We start from the raw sequence: 20,619 nt of genomic DNA on the forward strand, positions 1-20,619 counted from the left end.
GAAGCGAGGAGGGCCTGGGTTCGATTCCCCGGCCGGGTGACCGGGGTCCTCTCTGTGTGGAGTTTGCATGTTCTCCCCGTGTCTGCGTGGGTTTCCTCCGGGTTCTCCGGTTTCCTCCCACAGTCCAAAGACATGCAGTCAGGCCAATTGGACATGCTACATTGCCCCTGGGTGTGAGTGTGTGTGTGTGATCGTGTATGTCTGTCTGTCTGCCCTGTGATGGACTGGTGACCAGTCCAAATATCATGAAAGTTGTGGTTCCCAGGAGTCGTGTCACTGGTCTTACCACGTAACCAAAAAACATCTTATTTTGAAATAAAAGTCACACTGATGACATCACTCGATTTCCTTTCTTTCACCTGTTTTCTGAGCATCTATGAAGAGAACCTCATGGTGAGTCCACTGTGTCTTTCAGTTCTCAGAGATTTTCTCATTCAGCTCATGATCTCATATGAAGCTTTTAGCTGACGTCACTGGTGTGACCGACTTTATTCTGAGGTCACTGTGAAAAAATAAAACACAAATGGATTAAATTCCATATTTTAGTGGATGTTCCCTGACTGACAGCGTGGAGTTTGATTCTCTGTAGCAGCCATTGTGTGAAATGCATTGTTCATTAAAAATGTCTCTGGTGTTGTCTTTACTGTGTGTAACGCCAATGAGGATCAGTGGTTGGTGTAGTGCAGCGGGTATCACCTCTGCCTTCTACACTGTAGACTGGGGTTCAGTCCCCCACCAGGGTAAGCGCCTTACACTATACCAGTAAGAGACCCTGGGCAAGACTCCTAACACTACCTAGGCCTACCAGTGTGAAAAATTATCAAATTGTAAGTCACTCTGGATAAGGGTGTCTGTCAAATGCCATAAATGTAAATGTACGTAACACCAGTGACACCTATGGAGAGATTTCTGTAGAATGACCCAAATACAAATGTGCATATAAAGGGAAATTTAACTGAATTGTTCTGAACTGAAATAATGTTCATTGTGCAGTATTCATGCTGCGTCAGTTTTTTTTATTTCAGTGGTTCATCCTCCATGCAGATCTTTATTTTTGCTTTTAACATAAGCCCCAGCCTAAGCTGGTTTTATATAGCCTGTGGGATGACTAGCTGTGGTGTCTGGTGGGTGAAGCAAATCTGTCCATCGGATATATTTATTTAGCTGCAGGATGAAAAGCTTTGTGGATCGGATTTACAGATAAATTGTAAGTGTGTGACTGGTTGTATGAAGCTGTCTCGCAGGCATAGCCTTGTGGGCTGTGTGGTGGGTACATTAGCTTAGTTTAGTGTCTCTTGTGAAGGCAGAAACGGCCTTGAGACCCGGCTCATCTCGTTCTTTTGTAACAGCCATGAAGCTGTCACCCAAACATGTGGCATCTAACTACCTTCTAATCAGCGCATGAATGGTAAGAATAGCTGAATGAAAGAGTGTTTGAAGGGATGAATGAGCGATGAAACTAATGGCTGAAAGACACAAAAGGACCCTCATGGCCATAAATGAATGATGCGTTACGGGGTGGCCCTATCAGATGACCTATAAGAAGTGCATTGTGGTTATCGTATTTCCTACAGGTCCCCAGGATGTACATGAATAAGAGATGTGCTGGTTTAGATGTAGCAGAGCGTACAGCACACGCACACACACTCGCAGAACTCGAAGTTAGAACAGTTTCTTGGTTACATACTTAAACGGATCTGCTGGAACCAAATTCTAGCTTCTTTTCTTCTTTTATACCTTATATATACCTTGTTTCTCCATTTTTGTAGTTTTTCAGTTTTTGACATGATTTGAAAAAGCATGGAAATTTCATGATGAATGGACCAAAACAAATGACCCATAATGAATCGAAAATAGTCTGGTTCCATCGACTTACATTAAAAGTAAATTAGGTTTTTTCCTTCTCCTGTAAAGTTTCTATTCTGGAGATACCTTCTCGTTCCGACAACAGCGATATATTCTCTCTCTCTCTCTCTCTCTCTCTCTCTCTCTCTCTCTCTCTCGCTCTCGCTCTCGCTCGCTCGCTCTCTCTCTCTCTCTCTCTCTCTCTCTCTCGCTCTCGCTCGCTCTCGCTCGCTCGCTCGCTCGCTCGCTCTCTCTCTCGCTCTCTCTCTCTCTCGCTCTCTCGTGCTCTCGCTCGCTCTCTCTCTCTCGCTCTCTCGTGCTCTCGCTCGCTCTCTCTCTCTCGCTCGCTCTCTCTCTCGCTCTCTCTCGCTCTCTCTCTCTCTCGCTCTCTCTCTCTCTCTCTCGCTCTCTCTCGTGCTCTCGCTCGCTCGCTCTCTCTCTCTCTCTCTCTCTCGCTCTCTCTCTATCTATATATATATATATATATATATATATATATATATATATATATATATATATATATATATATATATATATATATATATATATATATATAAAAAGGGCGGCACGGTGGCGTGGTGGGTAGCGCTGTCGCCTCACAGCGAGGAGGGCCTGGGTTCGATTCCCTGGCTGGGTGATCGGGGTCCTCTCTGTGTGGAGTTTGCATGTTCTCCCCGTGTCTGCGTGGGTTTCCTCCAGGTTCTCCGGTTTCCTCCCACAGTCCAAAGACATGCAATCAGGCCAATTGGACATGCTAAAAAATTGCCCCTAGGTGTGAGTGACTGTCTGTGTCTGTCTGTCTGCCCTGCGATGGACTGGCGACCTGTCCAGGGTGTATCCTGCGTTCACACCCCAAGTGTGTGAAGGAGCGCTATCGCAGGTCCTTCCTTCCTGCTGCTGTGAGACTGTACAACCAGCACTGCTTCCAGTAGACCACATACAATATACACTTACATTCAGAATGCGAACATTTTTCATTGTGCAATATGCTAAGTGCAATACAGATTCCTATGCAACTCTTATTTTATTTTATTATTATCCTTATTTTGTTGTAAATAGTCTAGAGATTTAGCTTTAATTTTTATTATTTATAATGTTGATATGGTTTATACTGTTTCCCGTTTCTATTACTGAGTGCCTCACTCCTGTTACTCTGCTGCTGCTGTAATACTGTGAATTTCCCCGCTGTGGGACTAATAAAGGATTATCTTATCTTATCTTATATATAATGCTTATAGATGCTGTATCTTTAAGGCAGACCACAGACTATCAGCCTTGGATAGATTTCCCAGAAAATGTCATAACATACCAATCACTGTTGTATAGCATATCGCTGCTGTTTTCTTCCGACAGTAACGATATATTTCTACCATGACCACCATATCATGATTACAGTCTTTTGAAGTAGTTGATTGCACATTCTGCAGCTCTGTAGTCTTTAAAGACATGTTAAAGTAGCTTTGATTAACTTAAAGGAGAGTTCTACTAAATTCTAAAGGTTCTCAATGTTTATATCATTGATTTTTGTTTTAGAGCAGAATCGTTCAAAGCAGTGGTCAAAGGAACCAGATGTCTGAAAAGTTTAATGCCTCTTAAAATTCCCTCCTGAACAGCTATTGTTACATATAAATGACCCAATGCCGGAGACATTTTTCTGATAGTTTATAGGTTTTGGCCCTAAACGTAATTTTGAAATCCATTCAGGGTAGAGCGACTCAAAGCAATGCAAAGCAAAATAGTCCCCAAAGAAAACGTTTTGTTTTTGGCATTAGTCACTTTTGTACCATCATTAACGTTTTCATATTTAAAACATGCATGTCCACCGGTTGCTTTGGGTAGTAAATAAAATGGGGGAACTTGTATTGTAGTTTCTCTATAATGCGCTGTAATGTTCTGTAATCTCACTTCATACCACTCTGTATGAATTTGCTCACATTAACAGTTGCATTATGCAGAAAATGTGAGAAGTTGGTGGAAATTCCCCTTTAACTAACATCATCATGCAAATACCATTGCAGGTACTGCCATAATGGTCCTCCAGTGAGCTCTAGCCGCTGCATATGGGAAAAGCTGTAGCTAAAATTCCTAGTTTTACTGCAAAAATGATCGTCAGGTGAAATCATTTTGTGAAATCGAGTGAAAATGTCGCTCAGTTTTAGAACATTGTAAGCACATTATAATATTTATTAACTTATTTACAAACATGCCTCACTTGTTCTTTTGATGGTTTATTTTACGTTATTATTATTTCTTGAAAAAGGCAAATTTATGTGCGTTATTTCTTAAAATAACTGAATTGCCCGTGTCTTCAAACAAGTGAAAAGGTCCAGAAATAACCTGACGTTCTTACAGCATCTCTTAAAATGAGATGTAATCAATATGTAGACTAGATTCCGGATGATTTTACTTGGCAAGATATCAGTTCTTACAGTGTCCAGCATCTGGTCCAAAGCAGAGTGGTTAGGATGGCCAGCAAGGAGCTCAGGAACCTCAGGGAAAGTGAGCAGCCTAGTCTGCTGTAGCCTGTATGCTTTCTGTTCCAACATACTCTCATCACCCATCATCCCTTTTTCATTTTTCCATTGTGCTTTGCCAGGTAACAGTTAAGCAGATATGATGACCATGTGTGTGTTTATGTGGCTCTTACTCTGTCGTGGTCATGTATAATTCAGTCTGTAAGGTTCACCCTGTGGCTAGTGTTGCATGTCTGTGACCACAGACAGGTGTTAGCTCTTAAAAGGGAGTGGCCAGGAACTGAGGAGGGTTATGATTACCGTACAGAGACCAACCATGAGACATTATCACATCATCCCCCCACACAGCACGGGCACCTGGCACTCCTTGATGACATCACGCTGCTAACCTGCCATCTGGTTTTCGCAGAATTACCTTACATACTTCTGTGGGTGATGAAGTCCTCTGGCACCACCAGCGCTCGCCGCCTCTTTGTCACAGACTCGTTTTTATTTTCTATTTCTGTTTTTTATTTCTAGTTCATTCTACACCTAAAATGGATTTACACAATTTCTATGTAATTTAGTGGTTGAGATGTTCGTTCAGAGTGGATTGGTGTGCAGTGATTGATTGTAGAGACTCGGGTGTCTTTAAAGTGGTGGTGATGGGAACCAGGGGTCACCATGACTACAACACAAATATAGCCATTTTATTTACTATCGAAAATCACCAGTGAACCTACACGTACATTTATAAATGACATTTTAGACCAAAACCTTCTCAAAATTTATTCGTCATTAATCCAGATAGTCACGGTTGAGAATTGAGAGAGCAGAGAATCCCAGACATCCCTGTCCCCCGCAATATCCTCCAGCTCATTCTGGAGGACTGCAAGCTGCTTCCCGGCCAACTTGGAGATCCAGTATGTCCTAGGGTGGCCCTGGGGTCTCATCCCAGTAGGCTGTGCCTGGTACATCCCCACCGGGAGGCGACCAGGGGGCGTATGAAACAGATGCCCGAACCACCTCAACTGGCTCCTCTCAATGCAGAGGAGTAGCAGCTTTATTCCGAGATCCTTCCAGATGACCGAGCTCCTCACCCTATCAAGCGGAGTGTAGCCCGCCACCCTGCGAAGAGGCTCATTTCCACCGCTCGTACCCTCCCTTCTCAAAATGATCATAAATCTATGTCTCACACATCCAGCAGCGTGTTTCTAACCATTTCAGTTTTTTAGAGGGAGCTTTTAGAAGCATTAAACTCGTTCCCATCACCACCACTGTGAACGACCCTGACTCTGTTTCTCTGGAACAAGTGGTCCTGTCTTTGTCCTCATGTTTTTTCTCCTTTCAAAGTCATTTAAAACAGTAGTTTATGAATTAAGAGAACTCTCAAATAGGATTCTGCAAGGCCTAAAACTGCATCTATTTTCAGACTCCTTACAACTGCGCACAACAGCAGTCGTCGTGTAATGACAGTATTTTAAGTAATTCACTGAAAATAATTTGCGTAAAATTGGAATTTACCCATTTATCTCTTTTGCTAGAAGAGGGGGGGTGAAAAAGGTGAGATGAGCTGCTTTTCCACCGTTTACAGACTTTAACTTCTGTCCGGCGCTGTTGCCATGGTAACGCTGAGTGATGGTCACACGCAGTGGAAAAAAAACACATGAATTCTGATCTGAGCGTCACATTATTTCACATATGAAAGTGGCTCGGGTGGAATTTGAAAAGATCAGATTTGTGTCCACAGAGCCCTGAAAACATCAGATCTGAGTCACATTAGGGCAAAAAATCTGATGTGTGCTACTTCAGCCTGGTAATGTGAATGCAGCCTTAGGGAGAAACTGGGAGGAAAATGGCTAAAATTCTCTAAAACAGGAAAAAAAAGGAAGCACAAGTTAAAAAAACTGCATTTTAGAGACGTTTCAAATATGCGATCGTCAGAATACGAACGTGTTTTTTCTGCTCCATTTGAACACAGCAGCTGCCCTTTACACTGAAAATGTATGAGAAATGGAGCAATAGAAATGCTGCAAAAATCGCTTGGAATAAAATCTCTTTAAATAAACTTTCATCAAAAGTAAACGATGTTTCTGCTCTCTCCTGTAAAGGTTGTTGGATATTGTTGCTGTCTAAAGAAAAAAGTTTAACTTTTAACACAAGTTAATGTGAACATGTCTTGTTCCAAGTGATTTCAGAGCGTTCCTGTTGGTCCACTCATCATGACCTCTGGCATCCACTTTGTTGAAATGATGTCAAAAAATGTAAATCAACAGAAATGGACTTTTTTTTTTAATCATTGTTTTGCGCATGCTTACTCACCTCAAATAAAAGATACCTGAGCTATGAGGTCGTGTCTAATTCACAGGACTTGGTCGAGGCTCACTTTCTCACTCTGCTTACTTTTTTTTTCCCCTCTTTCTCGTCCTCAGCTTTCCTGTCTGGCTCTTGTTCCCCCAGCCTGGATCTGTGACTGCACCAAAACCTTTGAACATAACCTTAAAATCTAAGACCTCTCATGGGAGTGGGAATTTTCCTATGCTGCTCAATTATTGCCGTAATAAGAGCCGTGTGTATGCGTCTGTGGGTGTGCTGCACACGTGATCTACTGTAAGCCGCAGCAGCATCTGTTTTACATTACAATATTTTTAACTGTGTGGATGCTGCGTGCTGAGGGTCTCTACGGACGTACACGTTTCTGTACATAATGTTCTCAGAAGCTCATGGGTGCACACGCCGCAGTTAATACACCTGTTTTAGTGCAGGTGAGTTCAGAGACGATGAAGGCTGATAGATGAGAAAAGACTTTTTGGGTACTCCGTTGGGGACAGAGCCGTCTGGGGTCCACCCCTACTCTTCCACTGTTTCTTTAAGCCATGCTGGAAACTCCTGGCAGTGCTGGCGGAGTACACATTCTTAGGTGGCAGCCTTGTTCATACCAAGGTTTCATTGTAGTGCCATGACCTTTGGAAAGGAATTGCTGTCAGCAGGGTCCCACAAAAACTCTCTTTGTTTTGGTCCACCACTGTTTCCCAGCAGCAAACACAAAATCTAGTCGGGAAAACAAAAATGCGAGGTGTGTGGGGAAATCCACAGTCAGGATCTGGAAATTCTGGAGCAAAACAAAACCATGCCATACCTGCAGGTATGCAGTGCTGGGTTAGTTCATTACCTAACAAAACAGTTTGAAAACAGCATAAATAAAGGTGGAACAGTTGGGGTTATACACCCAAATACTACCTGCTCTTTGAGGGTCCATGGGGTCCTGACCACTACAGAACCGGGTAAAGGGGGTAACAGAGTATCAGAGAAACAGATGGACTACAGTCTGTAACTGTAGAACTACAAAGTGCAGCTATACAGTAAGTGGGGCTGATAAGATGGACAATGAGCGTAGAAACAAGGAGGTGGTTGTGATGCTCTGCCCGATCAGTGTGTTTCTTTATTATAATTGGGCTTCCTGATTTAGGCCTCATATTTATTTTATTTTCTAAATATTTGTCATTCTTAACAGCCACTCAGTACTAGAACTCCTTTCGTAGCCTGCAGGGCTTCCATCTTGCTTTTCCAGTCTGCTGCCAGCTTTGACTCATAGGCAGGTGTTTGTCACCCAGGTGTTTTTGCATGTGTCAGGTGTAAGTTCTCCCTGACTTGTCGGCATATGTGGCTTTAGAGCTGAATTAACCAGTATAAGGGAGGTTATATTGAGCCTTGGAGAAAGCAACAGTCTCTCGGTGTGAAAACTCTCCTGAGTCTGAAGCTCACGCTGCTTGATCTGAAGTGTATCCTGGTGTTTAAGGTCTTCTTGTATCTTATGTGCAGATTTCGCTGGAGACAGAGTACCTGGGCCCGCGGCGAGTCGAGGCGCTGAGGAGGGAGGATGAGGACTGGCAGAGGAAGGCCCACACGGCTGTGCTCTCTATCCAGGACCTTACCGTGAAGTACTTTGAGACCACAGCACGAGCACAGAAAGGTACAACACACTTTCACTACACTTTCATGCATTTGCATCAGACTCGGGTCATCAAGGGCTTGATTGCTGACTTATTCCAAGCTCCAGCCACGTGTTTTGGGCAAGCCTTACTATGTAGGGATACAACCAAATTAAAATTCTTGATTGAAGCTAAAATTCAGGGCACACTTGGCAGAAAGGAACGTGCTCTTTTATATATAATTTGCAATTTTATTTATGCTGTTGAATATCCACCGCCATAACCACCGTGTTGGGAAAGAGAACTGAGAAAGTCTACGGGCTAATTTAATTTTAAACAAATTGCTAAATAATATTAAAATCGAAAAGCTGTAAAATATATAATACTTCATATTTTCCCAAAAGGCATCTAAAGCTGAATTACAGGGCACTCGCACTTCAGGAAAATATCTTGTTTTTAATATGTAATGCACATGGACACGTCTAGCAGTCTGAAGTTCCTCCAGCAGGGGGTGCTATTACCATCATGTTCGTGATTTAGAGAAAGAACAGACATAATATTCTAAACAGACAGGTTTTCTAATGTGTGTTTACAGTAACAACTTTCAAAATGAGAGCTGAAAAATTTCATTCCCGAAAGATAACTGCTCATTTTTTGGTGATGATTTCCATTAAGGAATTTCATAAAATTTCAGTTTAAATTAGATGTTGACACTATGTACCTATTAAACCTTTTTTTTTCTTCCCAAATTTTCTTCTCTCATTAAAAAAAATGGAAATAAATCCTGTTCAGTCTAATGAGAAGCTGTAGTTATTTTTGTCAAAATAACTACATTTAGTAATTGTGCATTTCAAATGATGTGTTTTTATGCATCTGAAGAGTCACTATTACTACAGGTCCAGGATATTACTTACTTATTTAGTTTCTGAGCTAGTTTTGATGAACTTACGACAACATGGCAGCATTTTAAACTGGAATCTGTGAACACAGCTATTTATTGTGAGTACTTTCTGTATTTTGACACAAATTGTCAGTTGTACAGTTTCTCGTTTAGTTGAATGCAGTTTGAATGCTTGTCCAACCTTACAGCCGTGAAGGAATGCCATAGACAGACCAATTACCTGATCGGCCAAACAAGGTTTCTTAGAGCAGGGAACCACAAGACGGAGGAGAACACGGACGTCTGCTCCACTAGAAAGCGCAGACGCTTATGGTAATTGTTTACAGTGAGACAGTAGCATGTGTGCATGTGTGTTTGTGTTTCAGTGATGTATGAGCGCATGCGTGCAGATCAGAGGAAGTTTGGTAAAGCTGCGTGGGGAGCCGCAGTGGAACGCATGGAGAAATTGCAGTATGCTGTTTCCAAGGAAACGCTGCAACTAATGCGCGCTAAGGAGATCTGTCTGGAACAGAGGAAACATGGACTGAGAGAGGAGGTAATAAACATACCCATATGCATGTATACACTCACACCCAGCCGTTCATGTATTTACAGCCATATGCCTTGGGCTTCATTCGTTGTTTGCCCCCCCCCCAATGCCTCAATTGAAAACACCAGCTCTCTAAATGCTGCAAAGTTACATACATTACAGTTAAGAACATTAGCATGCTCCTAAAATGGTACTGTTTGAAAACTGCTGCTCTAATCTTTCACAATTTCTCTTTGTCTCTCAGATGCAGGGTCTGCAGGGTGGAGAGGATGCAATGGCACGTTTGGACCAGTTGGAGGCGCTGTACTACGAGCTGCAGCTGCAGCTATATGAGATCCAGTTTGAGATCCTGAAGTATGAGGAGCTGTTGCTGACTGCACAGCTGCAGAGCCTGCGCAGACAGATGACCGGTTAGTCCCAGCCGCTCTCTGCTCACTCACTGTACATGCAGGACACACCAGGCATCTCTGATATCCAGAAAGTCTATAAGGCAGTATCAAGTACTGCTTATATTTGGCTAATGCTTTTGTCCATTAACCATTTTGAGTCCGTCTTAAATGGCAGTCATCTTATTTAACGTAATCACTTAGCAGGGATCAAACCTCAAGTTCTTTCTGCTCGATCTTAACGTTTCAGTTCCGCGTAATCTTTAACTTTGTGTCTTTGTCTGTGTTTTGTGTTTTCTGGTTCAGAGAGGCAGGACGAGGTGGTTTACTATGACACATACGAGAGTCCTGATGCCATGCAGGCCACTGATGACCCCTCACTCATCCTCCCACCTCTTAGAGACGAGATCACCCAGCTGCAGCAGAGAACACGGCAGCTGGAGGCTAGGAGGGGCCGCATCACCGCCAAAAAAGCCTACCTCAAAAACAAAAAGGTACAGGCCAGTCACAGTGCAGTCAGAGCAGAATGGCTCAATACCACCTAACTGTAGAAAAGATTGTTCGAAATAGGAATTATTTTGTTTTCACTCAGAATGCAGGCTGTCCGACATTTCTGCTTTTACAGTAAAATTCATTGATTCATTAAATCTATTGATTTAGATTGTTCAGGAAAGTTGAATTCTGCAACAATATGTGCTGATTGGAGCGTTTCTTCATTAGGAGATCTGCATCGTCAATCACACGCAGAAACTGCAGCAACGGCAGAGCAGCCAGGGCTTCGACTCCCCACAAGCTTTGCGGCAGGTGTGTGATTTTGCTGCCTTTCCCATTTGCCGTGCGCTAGCCTGTAGTCCGTTACCTAACCCATTAAAGCTTTTTGAGTTTCGTCAACCTACCAGTTTGTGTCCGTTTTCTTTAAAGAAAACAAACTTTCCAAGTTAGAAATGAATTTCAATATGGATAGATTTCATGGAAAAAATCAGACATGCGTTTTTGCCCAACAGGATGAAGAGGAAGAGGAGGAAGTGAGGATTTCCCGCGTCAGCCAAGAGAGACAGAAAACACTTGACAGACTGCGCAGCTTTAAACAGGTTAAATGTGACTTCGCTGTGTAGCAGCCCAACTAGTGTGGTCTCATAGCCAAAAATGTTGACAAATTTTCAAAATTATACAGATGAGCAGTTATATATGCACATCCTGTGATTTTGACCATCTTATTTTCTCTTTAATGTAGCGCTACCCGGGCCAAGTCACCCTGAAGTCCACGCGACTTCGGCTAGCGTATGCTAGGAAGAAAAATGGTTCTGCCCAACCACCTACCACTGTGAAAGTGGACCAGCCTCAGACGCAGGTGGCCAGCGTGCAGACAGAAGACGCCCCAGCTCCTCTAGAACATTCCATAACCGTCCCTGAACTCCAGAGGCCTGAGGGCTTCTTGTCTTTGCCGCCAGCGGTCGCGCCCGTCCCGGAGACCTTGGGACCGTGCTCCCTACCCCCAACTCGAGAGCTGACCTTGCTAGACTCTTCCACTTCTCCCATCTCTCCCCCTCCTCCTCCTCCACCCCCACCTCCCCCACCACCTCCTCCATCACTGGAGGACACATCCACAGAGGGCCAGGGGCAGGCAGGAAGCCCAGTGCACCAACCCAAAGCAGAGAGTCCTCTTGGCCCTTTCTCTGCCCGCTTCTTTGACAGTAGCCAGTTGGTGAACGCCCGGAAAAAACTGAGGAAGACTGCATCGCTGGAGTCGTCCCAGTGGAGGAGAGGTGAGGCAGAGGGATGTACTTGAGGGGATTCAGGGGATATGCTGCTCTGTGTAAGACAGTACTTAGTTACTAGTTTGCTGTAGTTTAGGTGTTAACATATAGAATGACTGTCATTTAATTGTAAGATACACAGTGCACTTTTTTGTCCATTTACCAAATAAGTGGTCCAACGCATGAAATCTTAGACCTTTTGTCTTAAATTTTGATCCGTTTCATCTTTACCTCAGAACTACTTGCGAGGAAACTTACAGATAATATGGTAAACTAGGGGTGAAACGATACGCCTATTTTCAGTATTTTATGTGGTCGGCCACGTAAAATGACCGTGCAGGGTCAGTGGATGCTGAGGCGCATAGTGCGCAGAGGTCGCCAACTTTCTGCAGAGTCAATCCCTACAGACCTCCAAACTTCATGTGGCCTTCAGATCAGCTCAAGAACAGCGTAGAGAGCTTCATGGAATGGGTTTCCATGGCCGAGCAGCTGCATCCAAGCCTTATATCACCAAGCGCAATGCAAAGCATGGAATGCAGTGGTGTAAAGCGCCACCACTGGACTCTAGAGCAGTGGAGACGTGTTCTCTGGAGTGACCAATCACGCTTCTCCATCTGGAAATCCGATGGACGAGTCTGGGTTTGGCGGTTGCCAGGAGAACGGTACTGAGTGTAAAGTTTGGTGGAGGGGGGATCATGGTGTGGGGTTGTTTTTCAGGATTTGGGCTCGACCCCTTAGTTCCAGTGAAAAGAACTCTTAACGCTTCAGCACCAAGAGATTTTGGACAATTTCATGCTCCCAACTTTGTGGGAACAGTTTGGGGACGGCCCCTTCCTGCTCCAACATGACTGCGCACCAGTGCACAAAGCAGGTCTATAAAGACACGGATGAGCCTGTTTGGTGTGGAAGAATTTGACTGGCCTGCACAGAGTCCTGACCTCAACCCCACCGAACACCTTTGGGCTGAATTAGAGTGGAGACTGTGAGCCAGACCTTCTCGTCCGACATCAGTGTCTGACCTCACAAATGCACTTCTGGAAGAATTCCCATAAACACACTCCTAACCCTTGTGGAAAGCCTTCCCAGAAGAGTTGGAGCTGTTATAGCTGTAAAGGGTGGGCCGACATCATATTAAACCCTATGGATTCAGAATAGGATGTCACTGAAGTTCATATGTGTGTGAAGGCAGGCGAGTGAATACTTTCGGAAGTATAGTGCAAATAAAATACTCTAATAGAACTTTGAACGCATTCCATATTGTCCGATTAATCTCTAAAATTTGTAAGTAGAATTTATAAAGCTCAGTCATTTGAGCGTGTGCACACTTTACTCTGGTAGGCTGCACCCAGATCCTTTCATCCTCGGAAGAAAGGAAATGAGGTATCGGTGATCAGTGGACTGTTTTGAATGTCATTTTTTATTTATTTATTTATGTTTTCAGTACTGTAATACTTTAAAAGTATTAAAACCATCACTCTCTTACAGTAAACCTGGATCTCTGTGTTTTTAAGTGGCGATTCCTGTTGAACAGTACGTGTAACTACAACAGAAGCAGACATGGCAGTTGGCAGCTACCGATTTAACCCCTTAATACTCCCAGATGGAGTCACAAAACACTCACTTGCGTGGATTTAACCTTGATGTATTCAAAAGAGCTAATTATCATTTTCCATTTCCGGTTTTCTCTCCGTAGCGAGCTCTCCCATGGACGAGGTTCTGGCTAGCCTGAAGCGAGGGAGCTTCCACCTGCGTAAGGCTGAGCTGCGTGTCCTCGCGCCCGATCCAGATGAAGATGACGGGAACAACATCCTGGCTCAGATTAGGAAGGGTGTGAAGCTGAGGAAAGTGCGGCGACAGGAGCACAGAGGAGCGAAGGGAATGCTGTCAGACTCCAGCGACCCACTGACTCGGAGCATCCACGAAGCCCTGCGTCGCATCAAAGAAGCGTCCCCTGAATCCGAGTCAGAGGACGAGGGGCTGCCCTGCACAGACTGGGAGAGCTAGGTCACTCTTTCATGAACGTCTGCACACAGGATATGTATCCATGTATAACCGCACCAAGCACACATGTAAGATAACCAGTTCACCGATTATGAAACCCTGCATAGTGTAAATCTTGACTTGCATTTTCATTACAGCGAAGCGAGACCACTTTGTTTCCTGTCACAGAGTCATGAAATTTATCCTCACGTCTTATTGCCATAGGAATACTTGCAGCTGATGATTGATTTAATTGTTTTTTGAAAGAATGTTAAATTGTATTCAAGTCTAAAGTGGCCAAACTGGCTGATTAGCTGTGCGTACTTGATAGCGCCCAACCTATGACCGAAACAGAACCGCTCAAATAAACAAACATTAATCAGTTCTGCCCTCTAAAGTGTTACCAAACATCAAGTGAACAAACATTACTGACCGTCGCCCTCTAGAGGCGTTACCAAACATCAAATATAGAAACATTACTCGCTGTCGCCCTCTAGAGGCGTTACCAAACATCAAATATAGAAACATTACTCGCTGTCGCCCTCTAGAGGCGTTACCAAACATCAAATATAGAAACATTACTCGCTGTCGCCCTCTAGAGGCGTTACCAAGCATCAAATATAGAAACATTACTCACTGTCGCCCTCTAGAGGTGTTACCAAGCATCAAATATAGAAACATTACTCGCTGTCGCCCTCTAGAGGCGTTAGCAAACATCAAATATAGAAACATTACTCGCTGTCGCCCTCTAGAGGTGTTAACAAACATCAAATAAAGAAACATTACTCGCCGTCGCCCTCTAGAGGCGTTACCAAACATCAAATATAGAAACATTACTCGCTGTCGCCCTCTAGAGGTGTTAGCAAACATCAAATATAGAAACAATACTCTCCATCGCCCTCTAGGTGTGTTAACAAACATCAAGTAAACAAACATTACTCACCGTCGCCCTCTAAAGGCGTTTCAGCCTTTCTCAACTTTATTCAAATGGTAAGTCAGCTCCGGTGGGCAGCAGCCAATCAGCTTGTTCAGATGTGCCACGGTGTGTTATGCCACATCCACATTCAAGCTAAATGCTGAAATCACATTTTTGAAATGGATATTTGGCCTTTTCTCATCTGTATCTCTGCTTGGCCAGATCAGCTTTACCTGCATGTTAGTGACAGTGAGGCCAACAGGGGGCACACTAAGCACTTTACTTTGCTGTAATGTAAATGCAGTGTTATTCAAAGGACCTAGTAATCATTTCGCACGAATCCACTCACTGTTTCAGCTTATGAAGGGCATTTGTTTTGTGAAGGAAATATTCAATACATTGTTTTGAAGCTGTTTACGTAGAATATCAGGTGTGTTTTTACCTCAACGTGAAGCTCCAGATGTGTTAAGAGTTCTTTACAAAACACCCAGAGTTGCTCAGAACGCCGACCACACAGCCGCTGGGCCTCGAGATTCAACAGAATTCCTTCATGTGTACTGCTCTCGCATTCGCCCTCGCTGGCTCAGAGTTCATGATTTAATATCAGTCCTGCCACTGGTTATGAAATGTTTTTGTTTTCATTTTTCATAAACGTCATTCCAGCTTTTGTGGTGTTTGGAGATGTTCTTTCCCTCATTCACTTAACAGATGACCGATCCCAAACTGATAAAAGTTTCAGTAACACTTTTTTTTAAACGTTTCAAATTCAGCACAACAGTCAGCTGTTTTGGCCTTGAACGGTGTGCGACTGATCAAAGCCTTTATGGATGCTTTTTGTAAGGTCGGTAACAGACAGATGATATAATGCCTCATGATTAAAATTCCTGACATCCGTGGTAACCCGTGCTTCAGAACCCGCAGCTTCTCTGAAACCTGTGTTTAAGGGTTTTTTCTCCGTTCCGTTTTGGACGTTGCTGCGTTCCCCATCTGCGCTCCCTTTTTCTAGTTGTGATGTAGATTTAAGGGAAGATACTACAGCTGTCAATAGAGGGCTTTTGTTTTCTGTGTTATTTACTGACCTTTTCTCCAGCATGTAGCTCACTGGTTTTGGTTTGAGAAAAAGGGCCAAGTGCCCTTTATTTCATTTGTAGTGATGCACTGGTGCCACCTACAGTCAACGTCTTTTAATTACACCATTCACGAGTGCCGCATTTTCATTTAGTTTTTAGTTTTTGACATTTTTTAAGCTTAATTTGTAACTGTTTCTTGACTTATCTGGGTTATATATATGTAGTCTTTTCATTTAGTTTGATGTGTTTTTTTTTTCTTCTCCAGCCTTTTTACAGTTTTATCTAATCTGTTTGATGTGTATTTGTAAACTTTCACCAAGTTTTTGTCTGATTTCTTTAATGTAAGTTTATCTACAGCCTGTAAACTATCCGGCACAACACATTCAGAGCGAGTTTTCTGACAGGTTTACAGCTGGTCCTCTTCTGATCTGACGTTTGGACCAGTAATAGTCCATCTAAGTTCTATCGTTTAGCCTCTGGGAGAGCTGACGCAAAATCCCACAGCTGTTGATTTAATCAATACATGACTTCCACTGGTTACTCTTATGTAAGGACAAGCCTCTGTAGACCTTTTGGTTTGCGTTAAAGGGGAATTCCACCAATTAAAAATAATCGGCATAATTCAGTGGTTGAGATGTAAGCGAAGTCATTCAGAGTGGTTTAAGGTGGTGTGAAGTGGATCATCGTAGAGACTCCGATTTCTTTACAGTGGTGGTGATGGGAACCAGGAGCCACAAAGTCTACAGCACATTTTATTTAATATCTAAGCCTACACATCTGAGTTTTGGTCTTGGTAGAATCAGAAAAAATAAGTTCTGTTTAGTACTATTCAGGCAGGTTCAGTCTTCCATGGGAAGGTGGGGTAACATCAGTTTACCACAGAATGTCTGCAGTGTTTATAACCGATTCGCACAGGCTAAGAACTCTTGGTATAAACCACAGAGGTGGGACTGGCCGCTCGATTCACAGTAGAAAATATTCAGACATTTAATTTCTCTGTTATTTCTTTCACCTCATCCAGTGCTGCAGAAGCTGAGGTGGAAAGGTGTTACCTTGGGAAATCATTCATCTATTAGTTTTTCTTCTGGAGTTCTACAAGGTTCTATTTTGGGGCCACTGCATTTCTCACTGAACCCCACCCCAATCATGTTTTAACATTCAGTGCTTATACACTTGAGCCAAGACAGTACGTATTGGCTTGATTTTAGCCACAGAGAACATAAATAAACACTTATTCAGTTCCTCCTTTCCACAGATACATAGTAGCGTTTCACTGATATGTCAGTTAATAAACCTTTGGTTTTTCTGTGATATGAACGTGAGCCGTCCTTCAGCAGTGACTGCCGGTATTCAGACAGGACCAAAATCACTGAGAAACGACTAAGTGTCGCATTACCCCACCTCCCCCTGTTCCTCTCCACCTGAGAGTTCCTCTCCACCTGACCAGATTTCAAAACAAATACATTTTAGGCCAAAATCATCTGAAAACGATCAAAGAGCAGTGTCTCAGGCATCAGGCAGTGCATTCATAACCATTTCATGTTGTAACTTTCTTTGAGGGAGCTTCGAGTGGAATTGTCTTCAGACGTCTGGTTCCTATCACCACCACTGTGATGAATTCGGTCTTTATATTTACATTTACAGCGTTTAGCAGACGCTCTCATCTCTTATCCAGAGCGACTTCCAAGAAGTGCTTTTTCTATCTAGACCACTCCGACTTTTCATTCTGGCCATCTAAAAATCGGTGGAATTAGCCTTTACAGTGCACTTGAATATTAGAGGTCAATATGAAACACTTCGCTCTCTGTTTGACTTCATGTTGTGAAGTTCCATCCGCGCCTCTTCAGCTGTTCAATGCAAGTTGACTGCGATTTTGTCCAGCGGCGTCTTGTGGTGCTCCCATTATTTTGTTGATGTGAAATGTGGTACAACTCACTTCAGATGCCTCATACTGTATGTCACTAGCGATTGGCTAGCTACCACACTGTTCCACGCTGACCTTGCACAGTTCTTTGTCCATTTAACCGTCAACCGAGCGCTCGGAGAGGGTAGTATTAAGTTCTGCTTTACAACTAGGATCACGACACACAGCTTCGTGTGTAATTTAGTTTACCCACATGTGTAACATCTGTACTGTCTGCTGTTGAAGGAATATTCCTCGAAGGGTCGATCCGAGGTCAGCCGATGCCTTTCAGCCCATTCTAGGTAAGAGTAATATTGATCTGAAGGCTGACCTTGGATCACCTCACCAGGGGGCTGTGTATTCTTTTAGATGACGTTGTAGCTGGGGGGAGTGAGGGGGGTCACCCATCACTCTCTGGGCTGCACTTTTATTTAAAACAAGTTTCCATCATTTGTACTGTATTTAGCATTTTTTTATGATTTAATAATAATAATAATAATAATGATACATTTTCCACTTCTTTTAATCATGTTATTCATAGTATACATTCTATGCATTGCTATTTTGTGTCTTTCTAATTTGCGCCTCCCCCATTATTTCTTCTCCACTTGTATTGCAAGCAACACTACAGTTCCAACCTGCCACCCTCAACCTTTAGGAACTAAAACATGTAATTATGTATATGTGACTGGCACGGATTCAGAACTAGCCAGTCACTAGAAACGTGCAATATTATAATAGAAACTGAAAAATTCATATTTTTCATGTGTATTATAATGTAATAATGTAATGAAACGGAGGAAACCTGACATTAGTTGCATGATTGATTAAAGTACATGTATTTATTGAGTAAAACTTAATATTTAAAAAATGTATAGCTATACCATAAAGGTAAAATGATTATTTTTTTCTTTTTTTTCCTTTTTGCATTTACTCTGCTTTTCCAGCCATTGTATTCCTAATAATTGTTTGGTAATTTTAAAGTGCATTTTCCCCTTTAAATAAATAAAAGACAAGTATTAAAATTGTTTGGCATCTTTTTGTGTCTGAGTTTAGGCATTGTTGGTTTGCTGAGCTTTTAACTGAAATGTGATTTTTTTTTTTTTTTTTTTTTTCCCTCAATTTTACAAAATCCTGTAAAAGCTAGTAAAGTAACACACACACACACACACACACACACACATATATATGTATATGAAAAAAAGAAAATTTAAGGCAGTAATAAACATCAACTGTTAACTGTTTTGCAACCTGTAATGATTTCATTTGATCAGTAAAACCAGCTTTACTTCAAGGCTCATGCGAACTTTTAACATATGTGACACACGTCTGTTTTTAATTGCCAGTTTGGTTCAAGACTCAGCAGAACACATTTTCACCTATTTTTACACTCTGTTATAAATGGTTACATACATGTAATGATGAAAGAAAATGCCTGAGATTTTGGATCAAGCATCATCCAGTGTTGCAGAAGCTTGTAAAGTTGTTACCTTGGGAGATCATCTATCTATTAGCCTTTCTTTAGGAGTTCCACAAGGTTCAGTTTTAGGGCCACTGCTTTTCTTTTGCTACATCTAGAAAATGTGAAGTTTAACTAGCTCAACTGCAGGTTAATCGGGACAAAATTGAGATACTGAAACTTGGTAGTGAATCACAGCAAAAACTGATTTGTGAGAATTTTGAGAGGCGTTTTTGGCGTTACAGTCTTATGCAAAGGTTTGAACATGTTGATTTACTTGTTGAAGTGAAAGTAAACTATACATCTTCTGCAGGAAACAAACTTAAATGAGATATTTTCTAATTAATTATGACACGATTTCTCATTTTAATCTGCTGGGTTAAACATATTGGGGGGGAAAGTTTTTTTTTTTTTTTTTTTTTTTTTTTCCCCCCCCTGCTCAATGTGTTAATGACGGTACTTGAGCATTATAATGTGCAGAAGTGTGTTTTCTGTAGAAGCTGTGTTAGATTTCATTTACAACATCAAAACCTTGTCCATAATTTGACCAGGGTGTACAAACTTGCATAGGACAGTAGGTACAAAACCTGGGTGTTATTGCTAATTTATATTACTATGAGAAGTAATTAGGGAACCTATTTCAGCATGAGGACCTCTACTTCCTCTGGAGGACAGGTTCTATGAAGCACACACATCCCTTTCTTGCGGTATTAATTTCTAAATAATAGACAAGTTGTATTTTTTTTATTATTTTATTTTACTATAAATGACTCAATTACAATTGTGTTTAAGCATGTGGTATAATCAACATTTAAAATTATTACTCAAACCAATCCCCGCTTCCAAAGTATAACGGCTCATAGTTTTGATGTGATAAAACAAACCCATGTACCCATTGAAGCCTCCCGTAAAGTACTAGAACCAACAACAAGCCCTTTAAGAGTGTTCTTCAGGTATACATGTACTGTAAATGTATCTGTCATTATACGTCATCACAGATTTTTGGCAATAGTAAACCCCACAAAAGTACCTTAGCTACCGTTGATGCATTTTTTTGTACCAAAGGCAACTTGAGCAAGTTCATCTGTACAGGAAAGCATATTTGGCAAAGGAAAATGAAAAGAAAAAAAAAGTCTCTCTGCTTTGAAGAAGTGACCATATTACCGTTTCCCTTTTAAATAGTTAAATAGTTTAAAAATATTGCCAGGTTTCTCCACATAAAAAAAAAAAACAGCCATAATATCATTTTACCACACACAATAAAAAAAGCGAAATTGTTCTGAGGTCAATGAAAATAATAATCAAAAACGAAAAAAGTATAATGCAACATCTGTGAATAGAATATATTTTTTTTTTACAATAAATAACCAGAAATTATACGGTGTCAAGTCAATCATTGCACCTCAAAAAGAAAAAAGAAAAAAACCAACAAAACATCTTAAAACTCACTCAAACCTCATGTTTCATTTTCACAAGTGCACTATAAAT

At 42.0% G+C, this 20,619-nt stretch overlaps 1 protein-coding gene across 1 annotated transcript in view; it reads left to right on the top strand.

The window, feature by feature from the left end:
- jmy (junction mediating and regulatory protein, p53 cofactor) overlaps positions 1–18,691 on the top strand; it is a 56,031-nt gene extending 37,340 nt beyond the window's left edge. The window contains exons 3-10 of the mRNA XM_017684568.2: positions 8,121–8,271; positions 9,497–9,666; positions 9,905–10,070; positions 10,353–10,540; positions 10,767–10,850; positions 11,051–11,137; positions 11,281–11,812; positions 13,497–18,691. Coding sequence (XP_017540057.1) covers positions 8,121–8,271; positions 9,497–9,666; positions 9,905–10,070; positions 10,353–10,540; positions 10,767–10,850; positions 11,051–11,137; positions 11,281–11,812; positions 13,497–13,807 — 1,689 coding nt within the window. The 3' untranslated portion in view covers positions 13,808–18,691. The remainder of the gene's footprint in view (positions 1–8,120; positions 8,272–9,496; positions 9,667–9,904; positions 10,071–10,352; positions 10,541–10,766; positions 10,851–11,050; positions 11,138–11,280; positions 11,813–13,496) is intronic.
- The last annotated feature ends 1,928 nt before the right edge of the window (positions 18,692–20,619 follow it).

Source organism: Pygocentrus nattereri, chromosome 16 (genome assembly GCF_015220715.1).
Source record: "Pygocentrus nattereri isolate fPygNat1 chromosome 16, fPygNat1.pri, whole genome shotgun sequence".
In the NCBI taxonomy this organism is placed as follows: Eukaryota; Metazoa; Chordata; class Actinopteri; order Characiformes; family Serrasalmidae; genus Pygocentrus; species Pygocentrus nattereri.